Here is a 13,376-nt window from a genome sequence, read left to right on the forward strand (position 1 = left end):
GAGGCTTTATGTAGTTGATTAGGGCTATGTAACATTTGCTGACATCAAACACCTTGGATGAAGCAGTGGATCTTGATACTCAAAGCCAAACTGAAGTTGATATACAGGGATACATCTGAATATAAGTCTGACACTTGAACTTTAGAAGCTCAATGGAAACAACAATAAACAATATTTCCCAATCCCCAATCTAAATGAATGACAAAGAATAACAATCTGAATGGCAAGCTAAAATGAATGACAAAGAAAACACCCAAATAGAAGAAGGAGGTTCTGCTGGTTCTCTTCTTGGAGCCTGGCTCAAATTGCCATGTATGTGGGGAGCTTTACACAAAGGCAGAACTGGGCAAAGGAAGAAAAGATCAAGGACAGAGCATACCTTGTCACTCATTTTCTCTAGGGAGCTTTATGTTTCTACTGGTATTCATTACCCCAACAACACTATCCAGTTCCCATTAGTTAAGCTCTAGGCAACTTTTAAGGATAAAGGATAAAACCCAAAGACTGGCGAAGATTAATTCCAATAGATTGAGCTACCTGCTAAAATCACCATAGTCCTAGGAGGTCAGGAGTTTATCAGGTGGAGGAGGGCAGGGCTGTGAGAGCAAAGACATTGGCCCAGAGAGCAGTAGATACAGACTACTGCTCTTAAATTCCTGGAGATTAAGTAGTTTCACAAGAGTAAGTGGGTAGAGACAGGGAGAGGGGTTGGCAAAGGAGTCAGAAGAGGCTGAGACAAGAGATCAGATTTGAAGGACCCCACACAACAGACTATATTGAACCTGAACTTTTCCCTAAGTTATTTTAAAAACAAAGTGAACACACATAAGTCTTAGGAAGATCTGCTAACTTACTTTTATGGGGAAAAAATCCTACCACTTGGCCATTTTGGCTTTTTCTTCTTAAATGAACCTTAACAAAGTATGCACATTTAATGTGCATATATCTTACTCCCTTGTACACATCCCATATTGACTGGAGTGTGAATAGATGTCACAAACAATCTTCCATTGTACAGAAAGGGAAATTTAACATCTCAGAGGGTTTACAATCTGATTTAATCCAAGAGCAGTTTTACAAAATTATACTGACTCTTCTATATTTATTTCATTCTTGACCCTAAACTAAGCTACCGATTACAAGAAACATTTGTTCTGAAGGCTCAGGGTTGTTGTTGTTTTTAATAATGACTTATTGCAACCATAAAATTAGTTATTTCTTAATTTTTATCAAATAAGCTATCCATTATCTAATTTCCAGTTGTTTACAATATCTTAAGATTTTATTTATAGTTTTGCCTAAATTAATACTCAAGGTCCACACATTGCAATTAATTTATTCCTCCCTCCCCCACCCCAGGGATGGAAGCCAGGGCCTTAACTCATGCTAGACAAGCCTAGACAAGTTTGAATTCATCCACTAAAACTAGGCTGCTCTCTCTTCTGTATTTCTTATCAATTGGCTTATCTAGAGATTTGATCAGATTCAGATTTAATGAGGGGGAACTGATTCATAGGTGAGGTTCTGTTTTTCCATTATGAGGCACACATTTGTCTTTTTTTATGATGTTGGCAGCCTTTGATCATCAAGGCTAGATCCATTAATTCATTAGTTGTTGAAAAATGGAGATATTCTACCCTTTGTTTTGTTCTTTCTTGCCCTCAGGGGTGAGTGAAGTATATTTGGTTGTTTGCCTCCAATCAAATGACCTCATACTGCTATGCTTATTGAATTTGCATCTTTGATTTGAGTAGTGTTTTCTGCATCTCCCCTAACAATAATCACATATTGATGGTTTTCTGTATATTCTTGCCTTTAACGGCTCTTTCATCTTTTTGATTTGTTGCTTCTAATTTGCTCTATCAGCTGGGACCAGGCAATTAAGCTTACTGTAATGATGCAAATAAAATAACAGAGAGTGGAGGCTTTCACTGATCAATTACAGGGTATGCTTTAGTACACAGACTTAAGTAACTATTTGAGTTCTTGGCTATGTCAAGACTATTCAAGGTTAACTGGCTTCTAGAACTAGTCAGTTTTTCCTATATAAACTTTCCAGTTCTCAGGGAGAAATAGCATTTCTTTAATTCAGGACCTTCTCTCTGGACATACTCTAGGTAGCACACACAAGTACTGAATAAATACAGAAGCATAAACAGATAACAATAACTTCCAAATTATTGTTCTGTCATTGTTTAGATGGATTTTCCTAAAATTTTATTTTACTCTGATGCCCAGCATTGAAAAACACTCTACTGCCTAGTTCTCTTCCCTACATTATAAGTCCCCTAATGGTGCTCTCCCTCTTCTTTCCTGTCTCTATTTTGGGCATAAATGACTATTCATTACTCCTAGACTCCTCTTGTTCCCATTGAATTCCATCCACAAGTGCTCTAAAACACACAAACTGAGTCCCATTTTTGTATTATCTCTGTAATTTGACCTTGCAGTGCTTTATGTTCCATTTTCACATTTTTTTTTTGTTATGGAGAAAGATTTCTAGAGATGAGAAAGGCTGAAGAAATTAAAATGCAATTTATGTTCTACTTTAGTTGAGAAAATAATGCTTCCATGATGTATACATCAGATACTAAGTAGGGGCCAATAAGAAAAAAACATTAAGATTCCTACTGAAAAAAGTTGGGAAAAAATATTTTAAATGATAGAAAAGTATTTGATTTACTGTCTCACTAGATTACTTAAGGATAAAGGTAAATGAGATTTAAATAAATTTAGAATAACTCAATGTATTTAGAGTAACTCTAAACATTTTCACCATAGTAGCACTAATGAAAGAGGACTATAAATTAATGTTCCTTTTAGTTGGGAGAGTAGCTATGGTTTGAGGAAAACTCATAGCTGTGAAAATTATTTGAAGGCTCCTGTATCATGTTAAAATTGATGAAAACTTCCCATTCTAACTTATATTTATTTTCATGAGGAAATTAACCCCTCCCCCCCTTATCCCCAACAATAAAGGTTGCAAAAAGGTGCCTTATTTACTGAGCCTCCAAACACCTCTGATATGTCACAAACTTCAGGAAATATGTACAGCTCATTTGAAAAAGTCAGTGAAGAATCTGATTCCTTAAGTTTACAGCAGAAAAAAGTCACAACTTTATAATTTTTGTGATTTGTTTTTCAGTGATACTCAAACATAATTTTCTTGGATTTGTAAATAGCTAAAAATTCACAGATGATAGCCATGTGTTGGGTCTTCAGATAACTTTTACAACTAGGGAATTCCAAACATACTCAGAAGTCATGAGCAGGAGTGTGTTCAGTGCGCTACTATTAGCAAAGACAAGCAGTTTCACATGATGGGGTTAAAAAAGATGGGCTCTTTAGCAACAGGTCAAAATAAGGGAGATAAAGAAAGGGGTAACAAGGTTGACTAGAAACATACTCATTACCTTACTTATGTTACTGAAACCCCTCTGTACATTACTTTGACAATTAAAAAAAGGAAAGAACTCATTTTCAGTGTGTGTATTTGTATTAAGTACATGTACTTAACATACCTAATTAAGCCCTAAGTAAGGGCTTAGGCTTTTTCTTTAGTAACAATAATTTAAAATAAACTTCTTCTCTCTCCTAATTATTATGATCATTTTTCTCTGCTCCCAGCAAACCAAAAACCATACATAATTAGTATATAAGTAATTAGTTAGATGGTGACCGGATGGTATGGATGAAGGACAACCACACAAAGAGGAGGTGCAAATGGAAACAACAGGTGTCTGATCAAGTCTGGGAAATGCCAACACTATCAGATTATGTCACCAGGTGAATTTTAGCCATGTGCACACAAAAGGTGAAGACAAAATAGTAATAGACTCCTATTGCCACTTTAGAAAGCACAGCTGGATGATGCCTCAGCACAGCAGCCACGGTCCACATAGCCAACGTTGTAGCACTCACACATACCTGTAACAGACACTGTCCGTGCAAGGGTTGTGAGCTCGGACAATAACGAAAACATGCTGAAAGTGAGACCGGATGTTTTTGGGGCTAAATGGCTGTGCTCCAGGCTCTTGGAAAACAATTGTTACAATGTCATTGCCAATGTGACGCTTCCGTAGGAGCTGAAAGAAACAATAAGCAACCAACATAAATGACAACGCTCTAACTGTTTGCCCACCCCAATTCCCTCAGATAATTATATTTAAAACATTCATTACTATCCATACACACCAGAGTAAAAAATCTACAGTTACTATCAATATTTTAGAGTGTCTTATCATTCCCTCCAAGAAAGAATACGAAACTTGCACAGAAGACATAACCATTTAAATTGATCTAATCAATATTTGCTAATGTCTATTATGCCAAGTTTCAGCATCTCTAAATCTTCAGTTTCTATAACAAGAGGTCTGTTTCATTTTCATGTAAACTTGCCATGTGGAAGACTTCTAGAAAAGAGAATGGTTGAAGTAATTACAATGCAATTTATATTTTTGTTTAATTGGCTTTATTTAAAGAAAATATTAGCTAAAGTTTTATCTGACAGAATTTTGTGTCACAAGCTGGGAATAAAGTAATTAATGTTATTACACAGTGTAGTAACAAGTTAAATGCAGGTTAAATTTTTGGCTTAAATAATTCCTTTAAGTACAAAGAAAGGTCTTTAAAACACCTTCAGTTTTGTGCTAACAGGTAGTTTACATGGGTGGTTGGCAAATGCAGAGACTCCTCATATCATTCTAGGACAGTGCTTTTTCAGGGGAAGCTTTCTAAGTATTTAATGTCAGTTGTGTAAAGAGAATTAAACAAAATTTGTATGTCTGATGCTTAGGGAAGCTCATATCTGTAAGACATAAGCTCCTATTTACAAAATTTATTTTTAAATTTGCTAATGACATGGGCTAGGGGTATGGTTCAAACAGAACAGTGTTAGCAAGTGCAAGGCCCTGAGTTCAATCTCTAGTGCTAAAACAAAAAACAAAAACAAAAAAACCTCTGGTGACATTAAAATACAAATTGCATACCAGTAAAATCAGTGACTTACTACTGGCTATCATCTGGAAGAAATAATAGACTGGATTGAGAACCGAGACTTAAAAATAGTTGGGAAATATACTTTTAACTAGAAATTTGAAGACATCTCAAATTGTTTTCCAGTGAGGCAACTTACTTCATTTCTAAATACGACATATAGTCAGATGTTACAGAAATAAAATCCAGTCTGAATTGATTATTCTATACAATATACCAATAATTTAAAATCATAAAAATATACTACTCATCTGTATTCTATCTATTTATCTATCTATCTATCTATCTATCTATCTATCTATCTATCTATCTATCTATCTATCCATCCATCCATCCAATTTCTGCACAGGTGATACCATAGTCATTTCATATGGTATTCTTTCAACATATATGAAGTTAATCTTAATAATGAAGTCAAATAGAACCATCTTATGGTGTATATAATGAAAGATTATACTTATTTTGAAAAGTATGCAAAAAGTGTATGCAAAACAGATTTTAAACATAAAATCATTTCTATAATGAAATCAAATTCACTAGCTAGAGAGTAAAAATGTCTTAATATAAAGAATTACTTTGCTGGGTACTGGTGGCACTAGCTACTTAGGAGGCTGAGATTTGAGGATTGTGATTCAAAGCCAGCCCAGGCAGGAAAGTCTGTGACTCTTATCTCCAATTAACCATCAGAAAAAAACCTGGTGGTAGAGTGCTCACCATGAGCTGAAGAGCTGAGGGGCAGCATCTAGTCCCAGAGTTCAAGACCCATGTCTGACAAAAAAATTTTTTTTGAAAAAAACAATTACTTTCTCGACCATATTGTGTGTGTGTGTGTGTGTGTGTGTGTGTGTGTGTGTGTGTGTGTGTGTGTGTGTGTGTGTGTGTGTGTGTGTGTGTGTGTGTGTGTGTGTGTGTGTGTGTGTGTGTGTGTGTGTGTGTGTGTGTGTTCGTACATGCACTTGAATTCAGGGCCTCTAACTCTTTTTTTGGGGGGGGTCCGGTTGTGGGGCCTGAACTCTGGGCCTGGGTGCTGTCCCTCAGCTCTTCAGCTCAAGGCTAGCGCTCTACCATTTGAGCCACAGCGCCACTTCCGGCTTTTTTCTTTTTTTGCTTATGTGGTGCTGAGGAATCGAACCCAGGCCCTCATGTATGCAAGGCAAGCGCTCTACTACTGAGCCACCTTCCCAGCCCAGGGCCTATAACTCTTGAATTGACTCACTTGCTCATGGCTGGCACTATACCACTTGGAGCCAGCCTTGCTTTTTACTGATTAACTGGAGAGGGAATCTTTCAGACTTTTCTGACCAGCTGGCTTAGAATCTAAGTGCTATGACTATAGATAGGCATGAGCCACCAGTACCCAGCTAGACTATAACTTTTTTTTTTAATGTTTTTTACTTAAGTAATTAAATTCCCTGATTAAATGATTTGAGTAGTTGTCCATTTACATGACAACTCACTCTGTCCAAAACTTTAACTTATTTAATAGTCATATGTTGTTATTAACTATTTTACCTAGACAAATTTCTTCTTTCTCTTTGTAGGAATCAGGTAGAATAAGCCTTTATTTCCTCTTAAAATGTCATTAGTTAATTTTCTTTTCTCCTCTACTGACTGGTCAGAGTAAGAAATCTAGTATGTCTTTCTTATTTTTTTTTTAAATTGTGAAAATACCATACACAGGGGTTACAATTACATGGGCAAGGTAATGATACATTTCTTTTTTCTTTTTCTTTTTATTGTGAAAATACTGTACAGAGGGGTTACAATTACATGGGCAAGATAGTGAGTACATTTCTTATCAAGCATTGTTGCCTCCTCCTTTGTTTTATTATGTCTTTCTTAACATATTTTGTTTGTCTTGTTTTTGGTGGTCCTAGGGTTTGAACTCAGGGCCTCTTTCTGCTTGCTAGGCTGGTGCTCTACTACTATTTGAGCCATGCTTTTTTGCTGATTAATTTGGAGACAGCATCTAGCAACCTTTTCAGCCTAAGGTGGCCTAAAACCTTGATGCTACCGATCTCAGCCTCCTGAGTAGTGAGGATTATAGTCATAAGCCACTGGAGCCCAGTTACCATGGTACTTCTCTCTAAGAGAAATGTAGAATATGGAGTTTGCATCAAAAAAACTGTCAATAAAGTCGAGGTCAGGGAATTTAACATAGGGTTATTTCATATTTATAGCTGATTCATTGCTTTATTTCCTGATTTTGATTACTTTGGTAATCAGGAAACACAACATTTTGTTGGTGAGGTTAGTAATTTAATCAAACCTAAAGTGATGATGTAGAAGATTAGATCAGTGTTTGGTTAAATTCTGTAAAAGAGGATGTGATTCATTCTGCAGCTGGCTGGTGTTCTATTAGCACAACTGACAAGAACAAAAGTTTTTCTACTTTAAGGTCAGAAGTAAAACTAGACTGAGAGTCTGTAAGTTCTCCACTTCTTGCAGATTTCAGTCTGGCATTGTTCATTTAGAATTTGTCACTTCTTATGTCCTGCATTTTGCTATCTTGGTTCCATTTAGTTTGGGCATTGTGCTTTTAGATGTTGTAAAGATAAGCCTCTGGATCTAATATACATATATGAAATGGTTATTTAAGTTCTTTTCTATCTCCTGATGAACAGGCTAAGAAAGAACATTATCAGATCCTGCTGACACCTTTTCTTCAAGATAGTATACAGAATTTCCTTTGAAATTTCAATGAAACATTATTACTTGTCTCCTTTGTGCACTGGCCTCTTAGAAGAACCTTTACCCATTCATATCTTTGCCCATTTGTATCTGATCTCCCAACTCTTTCTAGTCATCTAATCACCGTGATTTCAACCTATTCTCTTTAGATTTCATGGAAACCTCTACCCCATGTGTGAAAAACAAATGATTAATCCACAGAGCTATCCAGCTGGCTGTTAACCTAGAATTTTTGTCTCATCATTTATTTGTAGCTCATCTGTCATTCCTTACTTCCACAAAGCACAAAAGCTTCCTGCTGCTATAACAGGTGCAACACTGAATCCAGATTTCACAAACTTGCAACTTAGGCTTGAGTTAGGAAGTGAATTGAGGGGGAAAACACAGATAACATAAGGATCTCTTACCTGTTGCTTGTTGTTAGGTGTATATGGCAGCATAGTAGAAACATGGAACATAATTTCATAGTCTTTGTATGCCGTGTACAGAGAATGGGTTCCAGTGGAGTCAGCTGCAGTTAAAAAAAAGTGCACAGTAATGATTGTGAGAATAGAGAAAAAATAATTTGAGAAATATCTCAGAATGATTTGAAAGAAAAGATTCTATTAAGACCTACTGTAGGGGCTAGGAAGGTGGCTCAGTGGTATAGTGCTTGCCTTGCATGCATGAGGCCCTGGGTTCGATTCCTCAGCACCACATAAGCAAAAAGCTGGAAGTGGCGCTGTGGCTCAAGTGGTAGAGCACTAGCCTTGAGCTGAAGAGCTGAGGGACAGTGTCCAGGCCCAGAGTTCAGGCCCCATGACCGGACCCAAAAAAATAATGGAAAAAAAGACCTATTGTAGATGTATCCATGTTTTTAATACCTGAGCCTCTGGCAATCTAATTTCAGAAGCCTATGGGCTGGAATCCATACAGAAAAAAAAGTCTATGGTATCAAAAGAAGTTAAATCAGAAGATAAACTATTAAATGATTTTAAAAGGTGCTGAGCACAAGATCTGTATTATTGAGATATCTGCAACAAGAAGCAATATGAAGATATCTGCATCTGATAAGTCTATAAATCCACAGGTAGAACTTATAAAACTATAGTTTACTGTCTATGTTCATAATTGAAAGAGATGCTAAATTTCAAATTAGGGACAGTGAAAATAAAGGCAAAATTGTTTTCCATCCATGCTCACAGACATCACGTTAAAAGCCTCTTTTCTAATTCTCTGAATACAAGCCAGGAAGCTGTTTTGTTCATTACAAAAAAAGATGACCCCTCTGTACAGCATCTTAACAATAAAAAAGTTGATAATTTAACAATACTATAACATGTAAAAACAAATTTACTGCTGGGTTTCAGTGGCTCACAGTTCAAGTCAGGCCAAGTAGGAAAGTCTCTGAGACTCTTTTCTCCAATTAACCACGAAAAGCCGGAAGTAGAGCTGTGTGGCTAAAGTGGTGGAATGCTAGCCTTCAGCATAAAAGCTCAGGGACAGAGCTCAGGCCTTGAGTTCAAGCCCCAGGAATGGCACCAAAAGAAAACAGAAGAATGGGGGGGGGGGGCAAGGTACTATAGGAATATCCAAGAAATTGACTTGAAACTTAAATATTTGTTGTATTCTCACTGTCCTTAAGGAAAAAAAATAACCTATACTGCCTAAATGAAAAGGTTTCAGAATCAACAAGCCCACAACTACCTCGGGCCAAAACAGAGAGTGTAGATACTTATTACTGCCCAGCTGAAAGGGACTACCTGTTAAAACTCACAGAATCCTGGATGCATGGACTGCAAAAGGAGCAAATGTGCATCCATTCTGGGTAAACTCACCTCTACCAACCATATTTTTGAAGAGCAAAACACTTATTACATTTTAGAGAATGATGCTGCATCAGGGGTGAAAATGTTCAACCTTTGGAACATAAAAGGTCCTTGAAATCATTTGGCATCCAATGAAATACGTGTTTCTTGTATGCTTCTTGTCAGCTGCCCCAGAGATGTCTACCTATATTGATATTTTGTATGGTCCATGGATGAGGTTATAAATACCTAAATGGCTCTTGGCAGAAAAAATGTTCCCCATCCCTTTAACAAAACCCCTGGCTTATACTGTAAGTTAGTAGTTCTCAAAATTCAGTATGTACATCATCAGTTAGGGAACTAGTTTAAAAAGGCTTCCTCCCTAGAAATGCTACATGTTGGGTATGGGGCTTCAAACTGTAATTCTTAGATCACAGCCTCCTGCGTAGCTAGGATTATAGGTGTGAGCTACCAGCTTTACAGACAGCTTTAAAAAAGCTGTTTCAAGCTTGAGCTTAATGGAAGCTCTTATTTTTGAACCTGGTGTAAAATGCAAGGATTTAAAATAAATCAAAAGCAGAAACGAGCAAAAATGACTAGAAAACTGCAAAAATATGTAACATATAACTACTCAAGAAAAACAACATTAATGACCACCACTACAAAAGACTGCATATTGCTATAATAGAGTTTCACTGAACTGCTTAAGATCAGTTTTGAGTATACTTTATCTATTGTGAAGAATCCCTGCTATAAATAGCAGAAATGATTAGTACATTTTTAATATTTTAAGGTGAATGTGTCAGTATTGACAAGTATTTACATGTGTTTCAAGCCAATTTTAAGAAAAATTAATGAACTAGAAAAAAAGACTGTCACCAGTATTCGCTTACTACATTTTGCTTTATGTCTGTCTAAAGCTAAAAGGATTACTACCTGAGAAAAAAAGTAAAATGGAAGACAGCCCTGAGGATAGTTTGTTTTGTACTCTCAGTCCATTCTCTCCTTTATATGTCTCATTTATACAATGCAAGCTACATGACTAGCATGTTCTTCCCCTGAGCATGTTTCTAAAAGTTCTAAATTTTTGCTGATATTTTTAACAGTTTAGAAACAACTTCAAAAGTTTTAGACATGAGACTTGGGTCCAAACAATGAAATCTTCCTTTCTGAGAAGAAAGGATTTCCAAAATCTTAAAATTACCACATATGTAACAGAGTTGCTACACTTAATCAGGAAGAATAGAAAGGAATGTTTGCTGTTTTCTATAAGGCAAGTATACAATGATCCTACACTTGGATTTTGAGTGACTATGAAATCTTGAACCATGCAAGTCTTAACCATGCAAGTCTTAATAGGATGACCAAAAAAATGCATTTTATCTTGTTAAAGAGAAGATATATTCAGCAATCTCTGAAAGGAAAATATGCTTGTTAAGCAGAGTGATGAAAAAAGATAAAGCCACTTTATATTTGTATGGGGTTTTAATACAGTAAATTCAGATATTATATGGGTCATTTTGATAGTCAATGGCCCACATCAAACTCACACCACCAATAGGTGGCATATAACCATTACTATGGTTCATACTTTAACACTAATGTGGTGCTACGCCTGTAATCTCAGTGCTTGGGCAGCTGAGGCAAGAGCATCACAAGTTTGAGTCTAACCTGATCACATAACCAAACTGTTTCAAAATAACCAAACTAAAACAAAAAGGTAAATTATTGAAAGTAGACAATGAAAAACTGAGGAATGATAATATTCTCAGGTATAGATCAGTGATAGTATGCTACTGTGCACATTTCTTCTTAAGGATGGTATCAACAAGTTAGCAAACTCATAGAAGCAATGTCAGTCTTCCTTAACTTCTCTTTTCACTCAACTGTTTTTCTTTTGAGTAGCCAAATGCTTGGATGGTAAAGGTATATGCATGTGAATCTGAGTCAGAAAAAAAAATAGGCTTTTGAGTAACCTTTGCGTTAACATTAAAGGGGACACAAGAAAAACTAGATGATAACTGAGCCAACTAAGTTTTTGAAAAGCTTATAGCTTCTCTATGGAGACCAGATGTAGAGCTTAGAAGGACAGCACTTGCTTGGTATGTGTGAGGCCCTGGGTTCTATTTCCAGCACTCCAGGAAACAAATCTATGAATACATGGATAAAAGGAGTATCACTGAATGCAAGAGAAAACCAGATAATTTGTGGGCTTAAAATACTATAATAGGTTGCTAGCTGTTGGAATCAATCATTTGTGATCCTCATGCAGTCAGAGAGAAGCAGATCTCCTATGCATGGAAACTAGCCTGAGAATGGTGGTGGGCTGGGCTGGCACGGAAATCAATGCTGAGAAGCACAGCCGGGCTTGGTGTGCTTCTGGAACACTGCCATGTATCTGAGATGATAACATTTTGGGCCCTATAGTGCTATTTCACTCATCAATGAAGCAGTTGGAGAAATCAAGGATTCCACCATTCTAGCATCTATATTTACTTATTTTTTTAATACGATTAAAACCATGCTCAGGAGATTGGCTACTTTATTCCATTAAGGATAGAATCAAAGAGAGCATAGATATATCTTGGCAAATTGATACTACTTGATTTGGTTCAAATAATGTACATGGGGACTCATGGCTTCTCAAAATTGATAACTGAGAGAAAAGAACAGAGGTAGTGTTGAGCTGGCACTTAAGAGTCAGCCACTACTATTTTCCACCTCCTGTGCAGGTTGCAAGAATTCTGCAATTACATTGATTCCCTATATGAAGTAAGAAGATCACAATTAGAAGTCCCAACAACATCATTTGCTAACTATCTACCAACCAGTAATGGGCTCTCACTGCCATAAGGCTCATGTGAAAGTATATGCAAACATTAGCCCATAAAAGTTAATCAATAGATGTGTTGGTAACAATGTAAAACTTTGCTTAGTTAGATAAAAAAGGCAAGTTTCTGAAAAAGAATCCTTTAATCTATATAAACACTCTTCCTTTACTAGTCTAGAACTCTGAATAGCCTTTCGTATATGCAAAGCATACAAGCAATGCTGGTTTGGTCCTTTCCCTTTCAAAGTTTAAATGTTCTTAATGAAAAAGGATTTTTTAAAAAATGAAAAGCCTATGTCCTTTCAGAGACTCTGAAATCAAAATTGCCTTTACACATCACTAAAATATATGGAGGCAGTGACAAACTCTAATACCACAGCAAATTAATGAGGGCAGGGATTTGAAGGAATGATTTTTAAGTGCTTTTAAGTGTCCCTTGTGCTGAATGGACAAACAATGCTCAGTCAGGAAATAATTTCCCTATGAATAATCTATATATGCAGCTTAAACAAGGGTGGTCTCCAGCTTTCCAATAATAAACTGCCTAGTGGGAAGTTGATTTTTATGTTTATTTGTAGTGTGAGGGAATGTAATTATCTAGAGCTATATCATCCAAATACAGAAACAAAAACAAGAAGTTAAAAAAAATCTACTACTAAAAATTTCTTTATAGCAGCCTGTGACACATTTACTTGTAGCTTATTTGTTCAATAAAAATCTTTATTTCTGAGATGAAGAAATGAACTTTATGCAGATAACTATGTAAAAGAAAAAATGGTTCATAGTTGTATCAACTCCTCTCTTCACTAACTGGTTCACAGAGTAGAGCTGTCTTCTCATGAGATGGTGTGGGCACTGTTGGGCTTGAGAGAGAAACACAGAATCAGAAGGCAAGGTGGGGAGATTTAGTTACATTTTCTTGGAATGATTCATTAAGAACACTACTGGGATCTGTTCTATTTCCCTAATTTTTACTAGCTATCTCATCACAGGCATGCTAATTAATCTAAAGAAGCCAATTCTGTAAAATGGGGTTAGATGCTGTCTCACAGTATGAAGGTTTTAAATACACT

General features: G+C 36.3%; 1 protein-coding gene across 9 annotated transcripts in view; it reads right to left on the reverse strand.

Annotated features, from left to right (window-relative positions):
• Nucleotides 1–13,376, reverse strand: part of Sipa1l1 (signal induced proliferation associated 1 like 1) — a 332,505-nt gene that overhangs the window by 70,880 nt on the left and 248,249 nt on the right. For all 9 annotated transcript variants that reach the window (XM_070030941.1, XM_070030933.1, XM_070030924.1 and 6 more), the window contains 2 exons: nt 8,094–8,197; nt 3,928–4,085 (listed from right to left, as the gene is read on the reverse strand). In XM_070030941.1, coding sequence (XP_069887042.1) covers nt 3,928–4,085; nt 8,094–8,197 — 262 coding nt within the window. The remainder of the gene's footprint in view (nt 1–3,927; nt 4,086–8,093; nt 8,198–13,376) is intronic.

Source organism: Dipodomys merriami, unplaced genomic scaffold, assembly GCF_024711535.1.
Source record: "Dipodomys merriami isolate MVZ:Mamm:240054 unplaced genomic scaffold, mDipMer1.0.p SCAF_1, whole genome shotgun sequence".
In the NCBI taxonomy this organism is placed as follows: domain Eukaryota; kingdom Metazoa; phylum Chordata; class Mammalia; order Rodentia; family Heteromyidae; genus Dipodomys; species Dipodomys merriami.